The 21,251-nt window shown below is 35.1% G+C and overlaps 1 protein-coding gene across 2 annotated transcripts in view; it reads left to right on the top strand.

Moving 5' to 3' along the window:
- LOC121406840 (putative methyltransferase NSUN7) overlaps nt 1-21,251 on the top strand; it is a 39,360-nt gene that overhangs the window by 4,348 nt on the left and 13,761 nt on the right. For both annotated transcript variants that reach the window (XM_041597721.1, XM_041597713.1), the window contains exons 2-7: nt 921-1,669; nt 12,960-13,018; nt 13,714-13,997; nt 15,548-15,734; nt 18,950-19,160; nt 19,523-19,666. In XM_041597721.1, coding sequence (XP_041453655.1) covers nt 1,288-1,669; nt 12,960-13,018; nt 13,714-13,997; nt 15,548-15,734; nt 18,950-19,160; nt 19,523-19,666 — 1,267 coding nt within the window. In that variant the 5' untranslated portion in view covers nt 921-1,287. The remainder of the gene's footprint in view (nt 1-920; nt 1,670-12,959; nt 13,019-13,713; nt 13,998-15,547; nt 15,735-18,949; nt 19,161-19,522; nt 19,667-21,251) is intronic.

The raw sequence follows: 21,251 nt of genomic DNA, 5'->3' as shown, positions 1-21,251 counted from the left end.
TATGCAATGGGGCCCGCCGCCTGGGTATGGTAGTGAACATTCTTCTGTTATAATTAGGGTCTTCCAATCAAATTTATCATTTCAAAGCTGAAAATGTCTGCTTTCAGTGGGGATATTAAACTGAAAATTCATTTCTTCTGACATTTTGTGGGTTTTGCCATGCCTGGTCAAAATTTGTTATATTTTTGTGAGATTTGAAATATAAGGCATGTCGAATAACCAAACTATTAAGATGGACTTTAATAGAATTTTAGCTGCAAAACATCATGATAGAAAAATAAGAAAAGAATAGAAGAAATACATTGACTATGTAGTGAGAATGAGATGATAGATATTGATCTACTTATACTATGAGAGAAAATATTAAGAAAAAAATGAATGAATAGATGCAATCGTATGTGACACTGAGCTGTGGTCTATATACTTTCCAACACAGAAAAAGACTAAGTATGCTAACAATGAAATAATTAACCATCTGTAAAATACTGATAACAATCTGTCAAATAAACCAATCAGAGAGAAATCAAATTTCATTATCTCCCAAAGAAAAACTTTTGGAGATGACAGTTTAATCAATAAGCCATTTTATTCTTCTATTCATCGGGCTGATTGTTTTTGTTTGTATTCTCACAATACCAATAAACCTCCATCAGGTAAAGGCTGATGTGGTGGTGAATTGGACATCAAAAGTGACTAACATTCAGGGCCAATTTCATTGTGGAAAATTGATTTTCCCCCAACTTTTCAAGAAATTTGAACTGTTTGGTTTAAAGTAAAACCATACACTTCACATCAAGATTACCAGCGTTAATAAAGTCATCAGCGTCATACATCTTTGTTAATGATGATCTCACAACTGGTTCCTTTCAATTCTATTTATTTTATGCTTTTCAAACTATTTGTTCTCTTTTCCTTTACAGGTGGAAATCCTAGCCAGACCTGTTATACGAGCATCACGTTGCCCTTGGCAACCAACCAAGCTGTGACTCCTGATATTGTGCGCCCTGGGTTCTGCGTACAGGCTTGAGCACAAACACTGGATAAAATCCACAGTGATATCTCCAATACTGTCAGTGATCAGTGTACTTTGCGATGGCAATACCAACATGTTTGCTCACCCTGCATATCTGATTCTCCCTGATGCAAACTAAGAGTAAATGTCCTTGGCAGGCACACAGAGCCCCAACCACTCAACACTGCAATGCTAATTTTGGCCTTCCGCGCCAGGATCTTAGATAGCGAAATCAAACATTGACTTGGTAAACATTTTCCTGTCCAATAGCAATCATGGCCCTGTGGAGTCCTCGGCTGGGCCAGAAAGGCAGCTCGTTTGGGAATATACCATCCCCTACACACAACCGGCGGCAGTTCTCGCCACAGAAGGTGTCCAGGTCCTGGCACAGCTCTGGTGTCGACATGGAGAGCAACGGGAACCTCCTTGATGGAACAATCTTGGCTAGTCTGGAGTCTTTAGAAAACAATAACATCACAAGTCATCTCATTTACCACTATGCCAGTCAGGTGTTTAATGGATTGTCTCCTGGACCCAAATCAGACAAAATTTCCTACGAGAAGGATGTTGAGGAGACAAAAACTATTCCAGTAATCAGCGTCAAAGACGCTAGAATTAAGAGGAAAATCTATGATCTTGCCTTTGAAACTTTGAAATGTAAGTACATTTGTAAACATTTTTCATCTTACACGTTTTTTTTTTACTCTTTGTTTTTCTTTTAGAGTTCTAGTGCAATTCTGGTTTCTTTCTCTTCCTACAGTTTATAGAGGTACATTCCATTCCATTTCTCTTCCTCCATTTCTCTTCCTACAGTTTATAGAGGTACATTCCTTTTACATGTATAATTTGTTTTGTTGATCAAATCTAGGAGAGATAGAATTGAAGAAAAGTATAATAGGAAGTGTTGGGGAAAAGGATGATGGACGGGGAGGGGTAGAGGAATGGTACAGAGAAATATCCATTTGATTTTTAAATTTTTTTTGGATAGAGGGGGAATACGAAAGGGAACTAGAAGGGAAGCAGAGATCATTATATTAAAGTGGGTCACATGTACTCTGATATTCAACAATAAATGAATTGGCCAATATAAACATGTGTACCTGTAATACTGGAGTTTAATACTTTTATCTATTTTTATTGCACAATGTACCATTTATTATGATAAGCATGGTAATAACAAATTATTTAAAAAATTGAGAAATACAATTTTAAGGAATTTCAGCAATATAAAATAAATTCAGGTGTAGTCTAGGACATGAACTCATCCCAAGCCGGGGGGGGGGGGCAGTCAAATATATTGCTTTACACATGTGTGACCCCAAAAACATGTTTAAAAGGGCTTTTTGCAGTTTTGGATGCGGGCCGCGCATTCACTCGTTAAGGGTATCAAAAACACTGATTTAAAAGGGTGGTTTATGGTCAATCGCTGGCTCAAATGTATAGGATTTTTTTTTCAAAGCTTTTTTTTAAAGACTCTAGCCAACCGTGATTAGGGTACATGTACATGTATGTTTTTCCCCCTAAGCTTTCCACCCTGAGTCATATTCTGGCAACAACTTGTTTAGGGGCCAAAATGTGTAAATAAAGCTCACAAAAAACTTGTTTAGGGGGTTATTTTGCACATGTGCAGAGAAATAACTTGTTTAGGGGGTGTTTGGAAATAATTTGGTAGTTACGCATGTGTTCAGCAATACATTTGACTGCCCCCCCCCCCCCCCCCCCCCCCCCCGGGAACTCATATAATGTGTATCTTGAATGGTACTACATGTATCATGAGAATGATAGCTAATAGTGAACCTATGATCAAGTAGGGATATCTCCCTTTTGTAGACAAATTCAGTGCAAATTTGTTTTTGCTTGATCTTCAGCAGATATTAAAGTGCATTTATGTAGTGCTAATTAGTGCAGATAACTTAACGCATGTGTTTAATGTTCAGATACTGAACAATTAAATTAAGCATGAACTTCTAGATTACGAGCAATCATTTCACAGACAATCAGATATTTTATCTGACAACATCTATCAAAGATTAATGACAAATTGGACCATTTAGTGCTCCAATTATAAAGGTACCCAGGTACAATAAATCCCTATCGAAACCCTCCTACCGTACAGGTAGACAATTGAACCCTCCCCTAAAGTATACTGGGGAGATTAACTACCTGACTCCCTGTGTATTTGGTAACAATGGAAGTTAGAGAACTCAATTGGAAATGTTTACAGTTATATGCTAAACATGCCTTTTAGAGGGCATTGTACTGCATAACTAGTGCCTCAATAGGATATCATCATGGGTCCAATGATTAACTACTCCAGGCACTTTTTCTAAACCCAAATAAAGCATGATAGACACTTGCATATCTCGAAGTAAAATTTTTCGGCTTCCCTGCAAGAAGGGACTTATCGATGTTTTAAATTTTTTTTTTTTATATTTGCTGAAATGGAAAAAGCATATCATGAACTTTCTTCTGGTACTGTTCTCGAATCTAAATGTGATGTCATTATAATGTAATGTAAAAGCAAAAACATTCCAACGTGCTTTACATACAATGTATATACAGTGCGTATCAAAAAAAGTTTACACTTTGAAAAAGCCCTGGGAATTTAAAAATATACAACATGTGGGTAATTTTTGCACGTATAATCTTGGGTTTGGGTCTCATCTATCCAATGAAAGTAAAAGTTTTGTCAGAATGTTACACTTGAGTGAGCACTGTCCATTTCTGTAAAGCTCGCAGAAATCTGTTTGCGCAGAAATGCTCGTTTTCATGCTGTGTCAAGGGGAAACGGCGAAATCAAACTTACCCTACGAAATATTTATCATACATTTCCCTTGCACTTTTAGTCAATTGAAATAAAACGGATACATTCCAGCATTTTGTAACAATTTTGCCACCCATAGTGAAATTTCAACTCTTATTAAGCACAACATTTACCCTACTTGTGCCAGCTGGATCTGAGGACATAACTGAATCTGAAGAAAAGTTTATATCAGACATCTCCAGCATTTTTTCACTAAGTTTTTATCATTGAAAGTGGGTTTACATTTCATTTTTCATTTAATACTTGTTTCTCCAAACTTTTCTCAATTTTAGCAATGATAAACATAATGAAAATCAAGCTTAAACCATTCCATGTAAATCACACCTCAGTGTAAAGCAAATATCGTCACGATGGGCTGGGTGTGTGGGGGATTGGGGTAAGGCGAAATGCACTCTTCGATGTGTTTTGGGCAAGGAAACAAGTCTAACAAAGTAGAAGATATCTTCAAATCAATTTTACTAGCTAAATTCCATGTTTTCTTCATGATTACGGTCTACTTTTATTCGCATAACTATTTCAATGTTCTGCGCAAATAATTTTCCCCTAACTTTTCAAAAGTAAGTGGTGCTCACTCAAGCGGAAATATTTTTTGACAGTTATATCGTTATTTGCTTTAATGGACCTGTACCAATGTTAAAATGTGGAAAAATCTTCAGGATATTACAAATACATAATTTAACAGGATTTTTCCAAAGTGTAAACTTTTTTTTGATACGCACTGTAGTATGCATCTTTTTTCTGGGAAATGGATTGTGCATTTTGTTCCCGGAAAACAGACATTTCTTTGTTCAACGTGCTTTATTGATAAGCGCATAGACCAATACACGCTAGTGGCCTTTTTGCGGGAACTGGATTGCGCATCGCGTGAGAGACTTTTTTTCTGGGAACTTGATCAGTGGACTGCACATTTTTTGTTCCCGGAAAAAGGGCGTACAGTATTAATTTATTAAGATCAGAAACCATTTAGAGTGTTTTCAATAAAATCACAAAATATCATTAAAAAAAATCTTGCTTTGTCAGAAAGTTTGAGAATTATGACAGAAAGTAATGCACTACATGTAGATGCTAAAAGCACAAAAAGTGAGATCAATGTACATGAAGCAGGGTGCTACATACTGTAAGCACTTGCCCGATTGCCCGGGGCAAGTAAAAGTTAGAGTCGGGCAAGTGTTTTGGAGTAAAGACCAAAACTCCTTACCCGAATTGGGTAAGCAAACTTCTCAAAGTAGAATGACCAAAATTAGGGTCGATGATGTGATATTGACCCTAATTGTGGTCATGGCAGGCAAGATAAAATCACTTTTGAAAAAGAAATGCAATAACAAGGTAGATCAGTTCATGTCAAAAGAGAGAAAACAGTCAATGGTTTATAAAACCGCAAAACTTTCTTTTGAAGAGGTAAAAATAAATTTTCAAGGATTTTTCGGGCAAGTGAAATAGATTTTTTGGCAAGTATACCTAACTATTCAAAAATTTACTTGCCCGACTGGGCAAGTGCTCCTAAAAAGTTATGTAGCACCCTGCATGAAGGCTCTTCCATGAAATAGGAATACATCATGCACATGTACTTGAACAAAGAAAGGTTCATTCCTCCCAGTTTATTTTGTTTATGTTTAAGAAATAATCTGTTGCTGAGCATGGAATGTAATAATTCATAAATGGGAGGGAGAGTGGGGGGGGGGGGGGGCAGTCCATGAATACAAAGATACTTGGGTAACAATAAAATTCTTAACATCTTTTCTTTGATGTATTATTGCTCAGGACTTACTTTAAGATAATTCGTTTTGGACATTCTACAAGTTTGGCATTATTGTCATGGCAACACTTGTAAAAATTGGCCATTAGCAAGATGAAAACATACAAGAATGTAGGCTGACAAGTAAAATAGTCCTTGAATTTAGACTAACACTGTACAATTGAAGAAAATATATCATTAGGTTTCTTTTTTCTTAATATTTTATCTTTTCTCAGACCTGTATTCTGGTAGATAAAAAGTATAATGCACAGATTTTGCACTTCATCCTGTAATGCAAAACATTTGAAGAGTTACTACGGGTTCAATATAGTCCATGGAGATGCTATTTTTATCCTGTGAGTGTGATAGATAGGGGTTTTAAAGGGGTTCCCATGGTAATTCTACCCAATGTATATTTTATTCCTCTGGGGTTTTGTGAATGCAGATATCCTGTTTGAAACTTGGCCAAGTGACATGTGGTTCAAAGGTCAACTCAGGTCACCAGAATTGAGGAGTTTTCTTGATGAAACAATACTTACTTGTCTAAGTTTTCAATATCAGTTTTGGGGGTGTTTCTGCCATACTTGGCATATTGTATGAAGAGGATATGGTCTCCATTTTGCCTTTGGGGTTTGAAGATTAAATCCCTTGAGGACTGGCTGTTTATACAGAGTCTGATCTGGTGCTCCCATCTGGTTGAGGTTTCAAGAAAAATAACGAAAACCTTGAGAAATTTGACTATCATCCAAATTACAATTTAAAGCAATCACATACATGTAGCCCACATTCAGACTGTTGCCCGAGAGGAGGGGGGATTTCTTTGCTTCTTGGCAAAATGTCCCTGGCTTTAGGAAACAAACTTTTATAGAGGAGAGTTTATTTGTGTGAATTGATGTTCATTTTAGGTATGAGGCTTCATACAGTGTGTCCAAGCAGCAAAGACAGGTGTGAATGGTCAGAAATTTAAGAAAAAAAAATTGTTTTGGAGGAACTGCCCTGTCTGTCCCCTTATACCCCTTTCATAGTGAGAGCCGAAGTGGAGTTAGTCCGGAGTCCAGGAGGAGTTACTGCACTTTGGAGGGCAATATGAAAATTCTGAGATTAGTTCGATCCGGATTCAAAGCGGAGTACTCAACCCACTTCGAGAAGAGGGTTACAAACGGAGTTACTCCGCACCGGAAATGCGGTATGCGCTTATCGCTGTGATCTCGCCACACGTATGGTGCAAACTCACTTGGAAACCATAGCAACGGCTGCGGATACACCGCTGCGGTGCTTGCCAATATGAAAGGGGGTTTAAAGTCGGTCCGCTGTACAAGCGTATAAACTCAATCCGGAGTTATTCCGGAGTAACTCCACTTCGCCTTCAGTATGAAAACGGTATGAGTCTGCTGTGCAAACCCTTCACTCGAGTAAAGGGTCTGAATTGCTGCCTACCCATGCCCAGTGTACTGAAGGCCAAACAGCAAGTATTGTGCTAGTCTTTACGTGTAGACACACTTGTTGATCAAAGTTTCAATCTGGATCTCTGCCTGCAGACTACTGTCCCCTTAATACACAAGAGTCTGATACCCTTTTCATAAACCTATCCTCCAATTAGCCGCCGAAGAGTAATGCGGATAATTCAATAAAAATTGCGTTCATAAACTCCGAAAATAATCCACATTATTTTTACGAGCACCCTTCCTGAAAAAGGAGGATAATTGTCATGGCAACCGCACACACCCCCTCCGATGCGGTTGCGTTGAAAAAGGGTGACCTTGTGACCGCTCCATGGCAATTATCCACATTACTTTCGAAATGCGTTCATAAAGTCAAAATCTTGTCCCGATGCTGCTATTATGCGGATAATAGCAGCATCAACATAATGCGGATAACTCTGGTCCCTTCCGATTTTACGACCAAATTATGCTGCTATTAGCCGCATAATTGGGTTTATGAAAGGGGTATGAGTGAGTATGCTCTGACTCATCTGCAGACATAGACACTTGCTAAATTTTATTTTTTGAGCATACTGTACATGTATCTCATGAGAAAATATGAGCCATTAAGAAATCAATATGAGGATTTATAAGAACTTTATACATGTAGATATAATCTGTACAGTATTGGATTTATAGGCTGGTGTGTAGAGGTGCATGTGTAGAATATCATTTTCATGATATCTAGAGGGAATTCTCTTGAGAATGATTGAACAAAAAACAAGAAAGAAAGACAATAGATGACTGATTGTTTGGAGCTGATAGCCTGAAATGTCATGAAAATGTAGAAATTGAAAATGATAATCAATATTGAGGCCAGCTAGTATTGGAGTTTTTCTTTTCCTAATTTTGACTCAAAAGCCTGGTTTACATATACAGAGGTTTGCTTTGTCAGATAATCAATATACAAATATTGTTCAATTTATGATATCAACCAATCAGAATGTATATCTTTTGACATTTGATTGGAAGTCTTGTGTAACTGGGCCCCAATCTGAAAAATTCACATTTAGCACAAAAGGGATTTTAATTCATACAGTGCATACAAAGTAATAGAAAATAAAATGCTTGTTAAAAATGAATTAGCACAGTATACACAGGTGATGTTATCAAAATCAGATACTAGTATCTACTTGTATGATTAATCTATTTTATTATAATGGTATATACAGTGTACGCTATAAATAATTGCATTCTATTATTTTCTATTTCCAGAAATCAAAATTTTCTCAGGAATAATGAGAAGAAAAAAAATAGTCCCAAAGGATACAAAAATTGATTATTGGATTTTGACCCCCCAAAAAACTTTGTCGTTCTGGAGTGTAATCGTTGCTAAAATTGAAGAACTATTGTTAAGAATTAGAACAGATGGAAGAGGAAGTAATTTTCTTGAGAAATATCTTTATTAAAAGGCTTTGTACATGTAGGAAAACCATAACAAATTTAAGCAAAACTTTAAAATGTCATAACTTTCTTATTCTACATCTGATTTTGATGAAATTTTCAGTGTTTTGCTTGTTGGATTTTTCTCCTTTTTTCAAATCATCTTTTTGTTGGGGTGGACTTGTCCTTTAACAAACAAAACAGGGTCATGTTGAAATCTCTGTTTCATGTAAATTGATAGTCTAAATTGGACATTAAAGTCCTCACCTAAAATTCACTACTTTGCCTGAGTCTGAACCATCTGGAGGTTTTTAAGATGTTTGTTCGTGAATCTTGAAAAAAAGTTTCCCATTTGAGCATCAATGATAATGAAACAACAATTATGGAAAGATATCCTCAGAAGTCTTTGATGCAATAATTGGGCTCACTTTGTTTGATGAAACATGAAATAGGGATCACTTTGAAATTGAACCAAAACAAATTATGATCAATTTCATTTCATTTTTTTTTTTTTGGGGGGGGGGGTGAGTACATCACAAGAATGAATCTGATGTTATGTTTGCATTGGTATTGTATATTAGTTTCACACAGTAAATTGGAACAAATTACATATTAAAGTTTTTTTCCCCCAGCATTATTGATACAGTGCCGAACCGTTCATTTGCTGAGGTCATGATGAGGACACAGTGAATGAATGAAGAGATATTGATATGCTGGTATGGACTTCTGTGACAAACTGACAATATATTCCAATTAAATTCAATTTTGTTTGCAGTGGTTGCTAGGTGACCACAGTGCTGGAGGCTCTAAATATTTGAATCTCCCACATCTTTTTTTTTATTGCTCAGCTATTGATAAATTCATATCCTTGCTGTTGCAATAAATTTCAATATGTACTAGTTTGCTTTTGTCATGGTGGATATCTACATGTATGGTGATGCTTTTTTTCCCTTTTCATTCATCCCAGGTCTTGTTCATGCATGTAACTTTACTCATAAATAAGTAATGAACATTGGTGAAAGTGATGGGACAATTCAAGGGTGAATTAAGTCTCATCCTGGCCTCTTAATTTTTTTTTTTTGGGGGGAGGGCATCAGTGACTAGTGGGTTGATAATCAACTTTGTGTTTGCAATTGCTTCAGTGGAAGTATCCTTTGAACCATTTTTTCATACTGTTTGCAAGGCTCCTCACTAATTTTTTTCTTGGTGTCCTGAATGGTCCACCAAAATTATCAAAAACACATTCTTGGTGGCCCGTGAGGCAAATTTTGTGTCCCTAAAACAATATCAAACAACATCAAGACTTTGGTGAGTCAAACTGGACAAACAAGTGTGGGCTTTTGTACTATAATTGTGGTGGCCCTACTCTCATTTTTGGTTGCCCCGGGCCACTGTTAATGTCGAGCCCTGCTTTAGCCAATTTTTATTTTGAAAGCCCCCCCCCATGGTCAATCCTAGATCAGACCATTACAATCTTATTTCTGAGGCAAGTTGGATAAATGTATGTGTAAACTGTCTTTCAAAAGTGATAATGGAGAAAAGGAACATAGGTGCATTCATATTGCTGGAAGTATATTCTTTTCTACTGAAACCACAATGTAATCATGGTAATTATTTGCTTTATATTCCATACTAGAAACAAAAGAAAGGGTGTCATACACATGTATGTATTTCTCAAATAATAAATGTCTGAAATCAGTTTAAAAAGATTATAAAATTATTAAAGTAGACAACCGAAGAATCAAAAGTATTTTATAATGACTTTTTTTAGTCATCATTGTAAAGGGGAAGTTTTTAAAATAGTGATGAGAGTTTGCAGAAATCAGCTCTCAAAAATGACTTATTTTCATGGCATATTTCTGCCTTCGTCCGTCCTCTGGCGAGCTCCAGCTGAGTGATGTCACACCACGAGCAGTGAGCAGCTGAGCTGACAGCAGCCCATTGAAGACGATCTTTCCAATCAGCGTTTTTTGCTCTTAGAATAGTTTATTCCTCTCAAGATTGGTCTTATTACATAGATAAAAGTTTGAATTTTCTGAACAGTAAAATGAAATGCACATTTAACATATTTTGGTAACCGATATTTAGCTTAGAAAAAATTATTTGTTTTCAAGAAATATACGTGAATAAACAAAGCATATTTTCACTTAGAAATCATGCTTGCACCACATTGATATTATTATCAATATAAAGCATAGACATTCGTCTTCACAACTGAATAAAAATTATGAAATTTAATTACGTAGCAAGTTCAGGAACCACAAAAAAACACGGCAATATATGATCGCGAAATGATTGGAATTGCAGTTGGATTGCCGAAGCACTGCGAGGCAACAGCAGCGAACGCACTTTGTTCATATATTGTTATGAACACGGACCATATAACGACATGGTCTGTAGACAAATCTGTTCGCACGCAATTATTTTATGAGTGCAGGGATCCAGGTTCGAAACTCTTTGATTTTTTTTGGTTCTGGATTTTTTTTTTTTTAATTATGTTCCTTCCCCATTCCTATCAGCTCTTTTTTCTCTTTTTATTTTCATGTGAGGTTCTTTTCAGTCCTTTATTTATTAAATCTTACTTCTTAATTGCTGCTTTTGATTTTCAAGTTCTTGATTAGATTCTCTACTTATATTATTTGGGCAGCGACTCACTCACTCAGAGTGGAGCAACACAATGACGACTGCAGTGGACAAAATTGGTCTTTACAGTCCACAATTCAATAAAAACGGGCAAAGGAACACAGTTCTGATTCACGTTTGGTCTGAAGTTGTCGAAAACAAAAATTGAATATCACATTACATCAAGAAAACGGTATATTCGGAAGATATTGAACAGGTCAGTAAGGTGATTCAGTGCATGATGCACAGAGAGATGATGAGCACGTCGATTGTGTGACATCATTATTCTCGACCGTTTTCGGCTGCGTGATTGTCGGTCTGGGGGGCTGAGAAGGGTGTCTAATAATTTCATTTCTTGCATTTCCACGACATCTATAAGACTTTTTAGTGACATATTTGTGTATAAAAAGACAATACCTTTCCATCCATATATAATTTGTCTATAATCATCACTTTCGTGAAATTTTCTTCGTGTGTCTACTTTAAGAAATTGATAAGAATTGAATAGAAATTTCATTATTGACGAAAGGTACAGTATGGGCAGTATTCTTCATGTACATGTACAGGTCTGTATGCACATTTACATGTAGAATGTTGTAGAGGGATGAAAAAGCCAGATAGTTCCAATTGAGTGCTCAATAACTTTAATTTTTAAGGCTTAAATTTCATTTCCATTATTGTCATCAAATTATGGTTCATTTATCTTTCACCACTTTACATTCCATGTAGAAAACTAATTTGGTAATTACAAACTTGTACTCCATTCAGTTGGTTGTCGTGCTCAATGCTGTAGACAATATCTTCGGAGTAGATTGATTGCTTCCGTTGTGTGGAAGGTGTTAGTGAATAATTGAAAGGTCTGTCGGCATTCAGCCTTAACGACCATGATAACTACCTTTCGGATGGAGCTATACATCAATGCTTTATTGTCTGGTGCAATGTGGCATTTCAAAAAGAGCTCTGTCATTGCTTTTTTTTTCAAACATGAAACTAGTGACAAACTGAAAATACATTGTATATAATTATGATCATTGATCAAGATTAGAAGGGAAGATATTTTAACAAACAGACACATAAAAAATGATATAAACCATTGATTTGGCATCCCCTATATTCCTATACATTATGGATGTAAATGTCAACAAACAGTCTTGAATGTATGAATAAATGTTTGTCGTGAAACTAATTATGATGATGATCTATTTATTTATTTATTCGTTTCTGCATGTCATGACAATGTACATAGTGTGACCATCATAAAATTGAATACATTAAATTTTACATAATAATGTATGATTATGGTCATTTCCAACCTTGGTATTTACTTATTATACCAAGGTTGCATGCATGCAGTGGTATGACAATTTAAGGAGATGCTTGGGCTGAACGATTACACAAAGAAAAAAAATATCTATGTTCAGGGGAAAGTTATCTGCTTGATCATGATTAAGATGAAGGGGGGCGCTTGTATAATGATCCAACAACGATAACTTGCAAGTGTCAAATAGGGCTTACACTTGCGCTCAGTGCTGACAATTTTCGTAAAATCCTTAGTTTTGATTGGCTGAGAGGTACTAACCTCTGACTGTTACCATGGTAACTGTCAGAGAAAAACAAGTTGTCAGTGCTGACAACTTCATGAAACGGTCCCCAGGTTTCACCAAATTTTCTGTTCATACTCCTAGAATGCATTCTATCATGTTTAAAGATTAAATATTGAATTTCATATCCATGTTGGCACTTTCAAAAAGCCTTACTCTTGCATCCTTTTTTTGTGATACATCCCTGAGGTTAATGATATGGGTATTTAATTTTGTTTTCAAGTACTACATGTATTCATGTACAGTGAGCATTCCATGTTATCCTTGAATAATTCAAATTTTATTTTGTTTTTCCTTTCAGATCAAGCTCTATTAGAAGATGTACTTATGGACAGTGGATTTTACAGTTACGATGCATCAGTAAGTATTACAGTTATTTTATAAATGTTGATAGAAAAATGTGGTGAAAATATGTGCTTGCTATATATTGTGAATTCTAATAGGAGATTCAGATTGCCGAAGAAGAGGCTGCAAAGGACAATAATTGAAGCTGATATGACTGTAATTTTGACAATGAATAATCAATAACGGCTTGGCATATTTACCTACCCACTTGTATAGTCAATTAAATTGGGCATTGTTATGTGTAACTTTGCAGCTAATGTAAACAAAAGCCTTTTAGGTGGATAAATGGGAATATTGTATTTGGTGGGTAAATATTGAATGATTGATGACATTTCTCCCTGTATTTTGTATTTGTATATGTAAGTCTATAATACTAGATATTTTCACATGGCCAATGCATTTTCAGTGCATTATTTTGACACAAGATAAGTACATGTACTTTCAAAATATAGAAATTACAAGAAGTACCATTTTCCTTCCTTTTCCCTCTATCTCTCCCCCTTTCCCCCTCTCGCTCTCATGTTTATAGTTGAATACTTGTCATGAATTTTCCTTTAAAAAGCTAATAATTTTCTATGCAATTATGTTCGATTTTTTTTTACATAAGAGGGTAATACTATCATAATTTTGTCATCCTCTTCATAATTTAAAAAAGATCGGTAATTTTGTTCCAGTATACCAAAAGCATTTCATTTTTATCCAATTTATAGGCTGGTGAGAATCATGGTATGATCATGGTAATTCTATGCGACATGGTGTACCGCAAGTTTGCAAAGCGAGCGCGACGTCAGCCAGAGACGTGTATCCCGTACATTCAGGAGGTGGAAGAGGACATGTTACGGTACACCACAAAACTAAACGCTGCTCTCGCCAGGAACCGCATCAAGTACCAGGCAGCGAGCATAGAGAATCTACTGCCCGCGACGGTCAGGGAGAGGGAGAAATGTGGATCGCAGCTGCCCTGCTATGCCTGGATTAATCAACTTTCGATAAGGTTCGTATAGCGATTGTGGAATTTTTTTAACAAGATGTCGCAAAAGGTGTACCTGGCCATCCCATGAAATGTCGAAGTAAAATTTCTTGTTTTTGATTTTTTAAAAAAATCTCATGGATCTTGAGCACTGGAAAGCACAGATAAATGAAAATTTGAGAATAATATTTACAGCCAGTGGAAAATAATGGTTCACTTTTGGGTACAAGTGAATAGCTGTATTCTGTTTCTTGAAAGAAAATGTCTGTCTCAATTATTATGTTTGTATTTCATGTATTTGTCATATTTGCTACAAGTGCAACAAGAGATTATTTAAACCCATTGGTTACTGGGCGATTATGTTAATGAAGAAGTGTTTCCGTAGACCCAAGCTGGCTAATAAATTGAGGCTATTAAAAAGGTCTCCAGCGGGTTTAATTCAGATGATTTAATTGAAATTGTGATTGATTAGAATCCTGTACCCTTGACCCATCTCAGAGTATTGAACAGAGAGTCAGTACCCCTTTTTGAATTGTAATTTTATTCAATTCTTTTATGAAAAAAAACACTACCATGAAATTATAATGGTTGAATAAAGGGGGTGCTCTGTCAACGTTTTTTTTTATGGATCTGCCCTCGAACCCATTTTTTATTGGACCTTTCTCAGATTTTGTACTTTTAGATTTATCCCAGTTTTATTATTATTCAAATCACCTATCGAGCTATGACCATTATAATATTAAAGATATATATTTTTTCATAACTTCTGCTGAAACCAAGGTTCTAATTCAAATATTTTCAATTCTTACCATTTGACGGTGCATAAAAATCCTGTTAAATCATATAACAACGATGTTATTAAAAAAACAGTTGTTTGTCGTAAGGTTTGATGGATGAAAGTGACAAAAATATTATCAAACCCTCAGCAGCTGATATTGCTTTAAAAGCATTTTAACGCAAAATGTTTTGAGAAAGATTGGCTTGAGGTGTAATCTTTGTTGGCTATAAAATTTTCTTTGCGAAATTCAGAAAAAGCCAGACTGGGTCCACTTTCAAAGAGACTTATTGCTTATAACAAGTTTATTATCAACCAATCAGATTGAACAATTTCAGTAGCTTCAAATTGTTACAGCAATGTGTTAAAACAAGTTTAATGAAACAGGACCCTTGTGGGGAAAAAATGGTACCTGCAAACCATTTCTCTAAAAAAATATTTAAAATGCAGCAAATCACAGTACTTTTCAGAAGTGCATGTAACTTCTGAAAAATTTGAGTCAATTTCTTATAATTTTGGTGATTCCATTTGCTTTTTTGCAAACACCAGGGCACTGTTTCATAAAATTGTAACTATAAAAAAGTGGTATTAATAGTGTAAAGCTACTGATATCATTCAATTTGATTGACTGATAGTAAACTTGTTAATAAAGAAATTGTGCATTTGATTTTAATAGTAGCAAGTCGTTACGAAACATTATAGAAAAGCAGTAAACGCATAGAAAAGCAGTCTTCCAGTATTCTGTATAACCAGAACTATTGAACTTTTATCTTTATATTCTCTGAATCGCTTTCTGCAGCGTTCAAGATGCAGTTGAAGAACTTCAAGAGGAAGGCTTTAGGTTGGTGAGCTCAATAGACAGAATGGTAGATAGTCATTCCTTTGTTACCGATCATCACTGCTCCAATGTTCTCATGTTCCATGCTTCGGCCAGAGAAGAGATTCAAGAATCTGAGCTGGTCAGGTCATCCAAACTTATTCTGCAGGTTAGTATCGTCCAAAGCTTGTAGGAAAACTTCACCCTGAAGAAATATTTCTTGTATAAAAAAAAGAAATAAAAATAATAGAATTGTTGCTGAAGGTCTTTAGGGAAATTTATAAAAGTTATTATAATTGGAAGTTTTTTATTTGTGACGTCAGTTAAGGGCAGCTGCTATTATGTAATATGGAATGCATAGTTTTCAAAGTTGTAATGGTTCCTGATGACTCATATTTGTTTCTTTCTTGAGTGGGTGTGAAATGATACATACGAGTATGTCTGTTGATATACTGACGGTACAATAAGAACCATTTCCATTTTTCAAATCTTCTGTGATGTGGCAGAGGTCCTCTTTGTCATCAAATCTATGAAAATTGAAATGGTTCTTTTTAAAAGCCAATCAGATGAAACAATTTGTTATCTTCGGTAGAAATGAAAAAAACAACATAGGGTTGTTTCATAAACCAACAAGTCTTTGATTTTTTTTATTGAGGAATTGTTCTTAGCCAATAACATGAAAGGATTTGAGTTGTCTTTGGTAGATATCAAAACAGTATCACAGTGTATTATAGTAACAGGAAGTTACTGATTTGATCTTCGCCAAACAGATGAAAAGATTTGTGTTATGTTTTGTATAAAGCTGTGTAATGTTTCATAAACCATCAAGTCATTGATTTTTTTTGACAAGTTTATTATTAGCCAATCAGATGAAAGGATTTGTGTTATCTTCTGAAGATATCAAAACAGTATTAAACTTAATACATTTTCTTGAGAGGGTAATGCTTCATAGACCATCAAGTCACTGTTTTTTTTTTTTTTACAAATTTATGATTAGCCAAACAGATGAAAAGATTTGTGTTATCTTTTGTATAAAGCTGTGTAATGTTTCATAAACATTAAAGTCATTGATTTTTTTGACAAGTTTATTATTAGCCAATCAGATGAAAGGATTTGTGTTATCTTCTGAAGATATCAGAACAGTATTAAACTTAATACATTATCTTGAGATGGTAATGCTTCATAAACCATCAAGTCACTGTTTTTGTTTGTTTTTTGACAAATTTATGATTAGCCAATCAGATGAAAGGATTCGTGTAATCTTTTGTATAAAACTGTATAACAGGGTAATGTTTCATAAACCATCAAGTCATTGTTTTTTTTATAAGTTTATGATTAGCCAATTAGATGAAAGGATTTGTGTTATCTTCTGAAGATATCAAAATAGTATTAAATTGTACATGTACATCTTTAGAGGATAATGTTTCATAAACCACCAAGTCATTGTTTTTTTTTTACAAGTTTACTATAAAAATAGCCAATCAGATGAAAGGATTTGTGTTATCTTCTGAAGATATCAAAACATTAAAGTGTACATCTTAATAGGGGATAATATTTCATAAACCATCAGGTCATTGATTTTTTATTGACAAATTTATTATTAGCCAATCAGAGGAAAGGATTTGTTTTCTTCGGTAGAAATGAAAAAATAACATAGGGTTGTTTCATAAACCAACAAGTCTTTGATTTTTTTTTATTGAGGAATTGTTCTTAGCCAATAACATGAAAGGATTTGAGTTGTCTTTGGTAGATATCAAAACAGTATCACAGTGTATTGTAGTAACAGGAAGTTACTGATTTGATCTTTGCCAAACAGATGAAAAGATTTGTGGTATCTTTTGTATAAAGCTGTATGATGTTTCATAAACCACCAAGTCATTGTTTTTTTTTTACAAGTTTATTATTAGCCAATCAGATGAAAGGATTTGTGTTATCTTCTGAAGATATCAAAATATTATTAAAGTGTACATCTTAATAGGGGATAATATTTCATAAACCATCAGGTCATTGATTTTTTATTGACAAATTTATTATTAGCCAATCAGAAGAAAGGATTTGTGTTATCTTTTGTATAAAACAGTATTGAACTGTATAATAGTGTTATTTTTCATAAACCATCAAGTTGTTTTTTTTTTTTGGGGGGGGGGGGAGGGGGTTGAAAAATTTATTATTAGCCAATAAGATGAAAGGATTTGTGTTGTCATCTATATACAGTGTACATGTAGTATCACAGTGTATTATAGTATTAAAACAGGAAGTTGATTTCCCCTGACAGACATGATCTTTAATAGCCAGATGAAAGGAATTTGTGTCATCATCTGTATGGTCAGAGACTTTATTTTTTGCAAAGATAATGCATCTTTTGAAGGTACCCTTTATTGACCTCAGTACTAAGTCACCCGGTAGGCAAATACAACAGTATCGCCAAAGCGCAGTCGCTTTTATTTGGTTTGTGCACCCATTCTGCAAAAGAAATGTTTTCAGATTGCACCCTATGGATTAAAAGTGTTAATGTAGCCAGCCCACCTGCCTCTCTTTCATATCACATGCTTTCCAATCGATACTTTAAGGAAGGATAGGAAATGAAACGTTTGCTGAATAACTTGCCTCCCTGTGGAAATGGGGAAAGGAAGGATTGAGGGTGTGTGTGAGTTCCGTCAATGAATTGAGATCTGTCGGGTTGCCATGTGGCAAGAAATGTATAATGAAATGAAATCTGCCAGTTACATGTACTGTATTATGCAGATGCCTACACTGGGTGACTTTAAGTTCAGTGTTGATTAGTGCTTGCCAATATTTTGATATCAAAATTATAAAATGTTGAAAAAATATTGAATGATTGATGTTGATATCACGGTGCTAAACATGATTTAACCAAAAATTGTCGAATATAAAAAGTCTCACTGTTTATTAACCAAAAATGGTACTCTGTGAGTCTGTGTTGCTTTTAACCAACTCAGAACTTTACCCAAATGCCTGCTCTTCATGGACATGCACTGAGGATAGCCTTTAATAATCCTCTTATTTCCCCCTTTCCTGCTCTCAAAGAATCGCAGCTCATAATGATTAAATCTATATAAATACAGTTAGTTACGGTAATTTTCAGACAAACATTTGTTTGCTCTACACTGTATATTTTTTTCTCTCATTTGATTTTAAAAATTAATGTGAAAGAAAGGATATTAGAAAGAGATAAATAATGCAAACAGGTTTAAAAAAGTCTGCCATATTTTTTTAAGCAGAATATCTGTTTTATGCCATCTTTAACATCAGAGCAAACAAGCAAAGAGATATTAACATGTAATTTCCACTTTTGATATTAAGAGCCCTATCATAAAAAAATTCAAACTGTTTATGCTACATAATATGTGTTTTGTTTGATAGGATAAGACATGCTGCTTAGGCCCCCATTCAGTGAAAGCCATGCTGAACGAAGGGGATGACATCATTCATACAAACGTTGGGAATGGCTGGACAACTGCTCACCTAGCTACGTTGACCAATCAGGACAACACTACCATCTACGCATTCGGTGTCAAAGACGACGAGCATCTGGAGATGTTAGAGTCACGCATGGGAAGGCTACGAATTCACAGTATCCTTTATTAAATCAATTTCAGTGATAATGATATTTTTATAGTGCTATTTCCATTTTTGTAGACATCCTCAAAGCACTTTCAGGAGACAGAGAGGAAAGGAGGTAAAAAAAGAGGGAGAGATGGAACTGGAATTCATTAATTATAATCCATATGTACATTTAGTTTTATATTTGATTATTTACATGGTAATGTCTACTTCATGCCTCTTCAAAAAAGTTCAAAAAAAAAATCATGGTGTTTTTTTTTCAGTTGCATCCACAAAGGATGTGTTCAGCACCTAACAGGTTGTCGTTTCAGATTAAGCAGTATGAGTGCTTAAGAAGTCATCATCTTGTGACCTTGACCCAATGACCCTCAGATATAAAGTTCATCCGGGATGACTTTCTGACTGTGCAGCCGAACGATACCAAGTATAAAGGCGTCAAGGTTGTGATGGTCACACCTAAGGATTCAAGATCCGGGATTATCAACCCTGTAGAATACATCTTACAAGAAGGAGAAGGTAAGACAGGTTTGCGAGAGGAGAGGGGGGCAAGGGCATTTCTCCCTCAAGCTTAGGAAATTGCCCTGTGAAGCTCCATGCCAAAAGTCAAAGCTACCTCTTCTCACGCAGGTGTCTTGCATGCTTCTTTTCATTGCTTATTTCACGCTAATCTTCATGTTGTGCAATGGTTAAAAAAACAAAAACAATGGAGGTGCAGGAATGCTGCTCTGATAGCGATTCTAAGGTGTCAAGTTTGTGATGGTCACAACAAGAGATTCAAGATCTGGGATCATTAACCCTGTAGAATACATCTTACAAGAAGGAGAGGGTAAGGATCTAGGAAGGGGTGGGGGAGGGGAATGGCTAGGGCAATTTCAACGTCAAACTATTGAAATTGCCCTGTATGGCATTGTAGGTCTTCTCATGCAGGAATCCTTCAAGTTAATCCTCATATGTCTTTTGGATTCATTGCTCAGTTATGATATCTTCTATTTGCAGCTCATGCTCTTCTGTATGTCTCTAACAATGTACATTTACAGATATCTCATAATAATTAATTTTGATGGTGCATGTATTCTGTTGTCTGATTCTGTTTTTTCTTTCTTTCTTTCAAAATTGACTTTTATTTTATTTTTTTGTATGTTCTAAATGAAATTAAAGGAATCGGAGTCACATATCCCATTCTTTTTTATATAAGACGTTTTGAAAAGTAACTATACATATTTACAGTGTACCTTAAAATAATAACACATTTTCCTCATTTAATATTCTCATTCCACCGAGTTTCATCCTTTTGTCATTGAACATCAATATTCTGAAAGGCACAAATTATCATAATACTCAAATGATAGAAATTAGAAGAAAACAACCAAAGTCCAAGGATTTTGCTTGTAGTGTGTCAATGAATAGATAATGATGCGTGGGAGAGGACAGAAATACACACACACAAAAAAAAATCCTTGAATCAATAATTCACTTTGAGAAAGAAGTTGTCTATTGAACATGGAAAAACAGGTGGAGATACCATAGTCAAAGAATGATGGCGAACAATACAATAGATGCCAAGGTGGTGAACAACCTGTTATTCTATTATCTTCTTTATGTTTTACTATCAATCTCACACATCAGAAAGTACGCTACTGTGTGATGAAGAAATTGCAAAACCTTGTATGATTAATAAGTCTCAAAGTACACTTCAGTGTGACTGAGAAATAGAAGCTGAGTTGCAAGCAGTGTTGGAGTAAATTTGTGACATGATCGGAAGTAATTTTGTTCTCAAATTGGAAGAATTTGGTGCCAAGGCGGTGAACAACCTTTCATTTTATAGTCTCTATGTTTTACTTGTATTCTCACACATCAGAAAGAACACAACAGTGTGACAAAGACATGAGATAACCTTGAATGATAAAACAAGTCTCAATCATCCTTAAGTACTCTTTTTGTGTTCATGTGAAGGAGAAGATGAGAGAGTACATGTCTGCGTTACAGAGAAATATAAGAATTTCGGATGCACAGTGCAGCTTTATGATATGATTTGAAAAATATATATATTTTTTTTCAATTAGATGAATTTGGTAGTTTTTGTATATTGATGTACCCCTTT

Source organism: Lytechinus variegatus, chromosome 1, assembly GCF_018143015.1.
Source record: "Lytechinus variegatus isolate NC3 chromosome 1, Lvar_3.0, whole genome shotgun sequence".
Classification (NCBI taxonomy): Eukaryota; Metazoa; Echinodermata; class Echinoidea; order Temnopleuroida; family Toxopneustidae; genus Lytechinus; species Lytechinus variegatus.
Note: the sequence above shows the minus strand (reverse complement) of the source record. Positions and strands in the feature narration are given on the sequence as shown.